General features: G+C 34.7%; 1 protein-coding gene across 1 annotated transcript; it reads left to right on the forward strand.

The window, feature by feature from the left end:
- Positions 1-523: 523 nt before the first annotated feature.
- On the forward strand, positions 524-1,462 carry LOC139310536 (olfactory receptor 5J3-like). Its single transcript, XM_070934712.1, has one exon. The coding sequence runs from the start codon at positions 524-526 to the stop codon at positions 1,460-1,462; it is 939 nt and encodes a 312-aa protein (XP_070790813.1).
- The last annotated feature ends 664 nt before the right edge of the window (positions 1,463-2,126 follow it).

Here is a 2,126-nt window from a genome sequence, read left to right on the forward strand (position 1 = left end):
AATATATTCGGATTTCTATCCACACACACAAATTCCTAACTTATTTCACATAGAAGCAATCCACCCACAACCAGCAAAGAAGGAATGTTGTAACCTTCTGTAGTTGTGGTTGAATTCAGAGTGACTGGGTAAGTTGAGGATCTTTGGGGGCTTTTGGGTTTATCAGGATAGTGTAACAATCTCAAAATTGTTCTGTATTAATGTTGGAGTAGCTATTCTTTATACTGTAGATGTAATTCCATGTCTTCCTTCTAAGGACTTGTTTTGAATCCCAAATACTAGCTTCTTATTGTTTATGGAATTTGATTTCATCATTCTTCAATAATAATCATGAAGAAACATCAATATTGTAATATATCATCAGAATATTGACAATGGCATACCCAGTTTTATCTTCTTAGAATTTATTAATCCTCCTTCCAAGATCTTATTTGAGATCACAGAAAATAGCTTCTTATGTAGTTGAAATGTTAAGAGAACATGTAACATTAAATACTATATTTATTTTATTTTCACAGTGTTAATGGGAAATAGCACATGGGTGACAGAATTCATACTCACTGGGTTGACAGAGGACCCACACTTGCAGCTGATCCTTTTTGTGATATTTTTTGCTGTTTATGCCGTCACCTTGATGGGAAACGTGGGCATGATTGTCTTAATCAGAACCAGTCCTCAACTCCACACACCAATGTACTTTTTCCTTACCAGCTTATCTTTCCTGGATACCTGTTATTCAACAACGGTGACCCCAAAACTGTTATCCAATCTTTTAAAAGAGAAGAAGTCCATTTCCTTTGCAAGTTGCTTTACTCAGTTTTACTTTTATGGTGTATTTGCCACCACAGAGTGCTACCTCCTAGCTGTGATGGCCTATGATCGCTACGTGGCAATCTGCAATCCACTACTCTACTTCATCACAATGTCCCAAAGAAAGTGTGTTCAGCTGATAGCAGTTGCCTACATAGCTGGGATCATTAATACTTCCATTCACACAATGGCTGCATCTAGACTGTCCTTCTGTGGCCCAAACATCATTAAGAATTTTTATTGTGAGGGTCCTCCCCTTGTTGCTCTTTCCTGCTCAGATATCAGTCTAAATTATTTGTTGGTTTTTGTACTTGTTGGCTTCAACTTAATAATAACAAGCCTGACTGTTCTCACTTCCTACACGTATATCCTGGTTACCATTTTAAAGCTCCATTCTGCTGCAACCCGTAGGAAAGCCTTCTCTACTTGTACATCTCACCTCATGGTCATCATCATTTTCTATGGATGTCTCAGTTTTATGTATGCAAGGCCAAGCTCTAGGCAGAGTTATCACCTAGACCAAATGGCCTCTGTGTTCTATGTAGTGGTGACCCCCATGCTCAACCCATTAATCTACAGCATGAGGAACCAGGAGGTAAGAGGTGCCTTCAGAAGTATCCTAGAAAAAAAAAATCATTTTCAACACTTTTAAGAGCTATTGCTTTTTGCCAAAATTTAATTTTACATAAAAGCTGTTCTAGTAGCAAAACGTTTTTAGCATTGTGTCTCATTAAATAATAATCACTAGGCTGTATAATATTCCTAGAGCTCTAGTCTTAATTATATATTTGCTTTTGAATTCAAAATAATGTAATAAATACATTTAACATTTCTTTAAAAATTATAAAATCATTGTGTCTTAAATGTTAAAACACTATAATTTTATAATATAGGAAAATCTAGCTCTCTCTTCCAAGGTTCTTCTAGATTGGGGTTGTTGTTTTTTTTTTTGTTGTTGTTTTTTTTGTCATTGTGTATGAAATGGCATTGTTGGTTTAATCTCTAAAAATGCCTTGATCTGGCACATTCAAATCCATAGTAGTTTCTAAGGCAGTTGATATTACATTTCACATAGCATGACTGTGACAAATAATGTAACTGTATAAACTGCAATTTAGACATGGGTTTTTTTAATCCTTTAAAATTCTAGAAGGTTTGATGAGAATCGATTTTTATAACATGTTCCAGAAATTTAATTTGTACTCTATCTAAGACTTTTCCTATATCTAATGAGGTCACAATACCCATTATATATTTTTCAGAATGTATTATTTAATCTATCTACCAGTTATTTGGTATTGTCAGAAGCTTCACAA

This window comes from Pituophis catenifer, unplaced genomic scaffold (assembly GCF_029215685.1).
Source record: "Pituophis catenifer annectens isolate HBS135680 unplaced genomic scaffold, rPitCat1.0.hap2 SCAF_1, whole genome shotgun sequence".
Classification (NCBI taxonomy): domain Eukaryota; kingdom Metazoa; phylum Chordata; class Lepidosauria; order Squamata; family Colubridae; genus Pituophis; species Pituophis catenifer.